Source organism: Opisthorchis viverrini (assembly GCF_000715545.1).
Source record: "Opisthorchis viverrini unplaced genomic scaffold opera_v5_3940, whole genome shotgun sequence".
Lineage (NCBI taxonomy): Eukaryota > Metazoa > Platyhelminthes > Trematoda > Opisthorchiida > Opisthorchiidae > Opisthorchis > Opisthorchis viverrini.
The window spans coordinates 1-1,008 of NW_008756522.1; the positions used below are offsets into that span (position 1 = coordinate 1).

At 41.5% G+C, this 1,008-nt stretch overlaps 1 protein-coding gene across 1 annotated transcript; it reads right to left on the reverse strand.

Moving 5' to 3' along the window:
* Positions 1–529: 529 nt before the first annotated feature.
* On the reverse strand, positions 530–757 carry T265_16062 (hypothetical protein; the record flags this gene model as incomplete). Its single annotated transcript, XM_009179560.1, has 1 exon — positions 530–757. A coding segment is annotated over one exon (228 nt), but the record flags the coding sequence as incomplete, so codon positions are not given.
* Between the last annotated feature and the right edge of the window lie 251 nt (positions 758–1,008).

Consider the following 1,008-nt stretch of genomic DNA (forward strand, 5'->3'; position numbering starts at 1 on the left):
CAAACAAAGCATACGAGTCCATGAAAGTGTTGTTGATTAACTGTGCCTGAATCTCATGTTGATGGTTGTTGGATCGAATCTGTCTCAAGTTTCATAAGACAAATGTTAATGATAGTCTCACAAAGGGTACCGAATTCAACTGCCAAGCAAAATGCAAATTAGGGTAAAAAGCGATCATATGCCTATTACGCGCACACACGGAAACTGTAGCTGAGCCACACGGAACAATTCATGCCGCGAATCCCTTTAAATTAAGCAAAATGCCTTGTAAAACAGAATCCAAACAGAGTTACTCATTTGTCCGCTGAGAATGCACATGTCTATCGAGTTCCTCAGTCTTTTTTGAAGGCCCCTGGATCGTGTGATAGATATACCCAAAAGTATTCATTTTCTGGACCAATTCAACGACTATTCTCAGTCCACATTTGACGGTATTTAAGCTCAGTGATGCAGGATAAACAAATACCTGACTGATCGACACGTGATCTTTAAGCTGAGGTATTCCGGCTTCAGTTTCCAAATAACTTACTCGGAATAATTGTAGTTCATGTTCTCTAGTCAAGCGTTCCAGTTCGTACTCATATTCTTTCCGAAGCTCAGACAGATCTGGCTGGAATCGGGATTGAAATGGTAGGCTTTCTTGGCTAGACCGCATGGAATTGGCGGTGAAATCGAACGGCCGGTTAGTGGGGCAGAGTTCAAGTAGGTTAGTCAGTTGTCCTGGACGGCTTCCGCTCCATTTGTAGTGTTGGTTTAACTGGAGTAGAATAATAGTAACAAACGTGATGATAAAAATAGCAATATCATATATTACATGCAAGAAGCGATGGAATCCAATTGTTACGCCCCTTAGACTTGGCTGAATAGTATAATGAACCAAGAGTTACATCATTCGAATGAAGATCTCTACTGAAATTTCCAGAACTCCTCAAATTACCATTACTGATCAATTCGAGGGAGCTCAGTGGTTAGGACGTAAAGTCGCTAACCGGAAGTTCCGTGAATCGA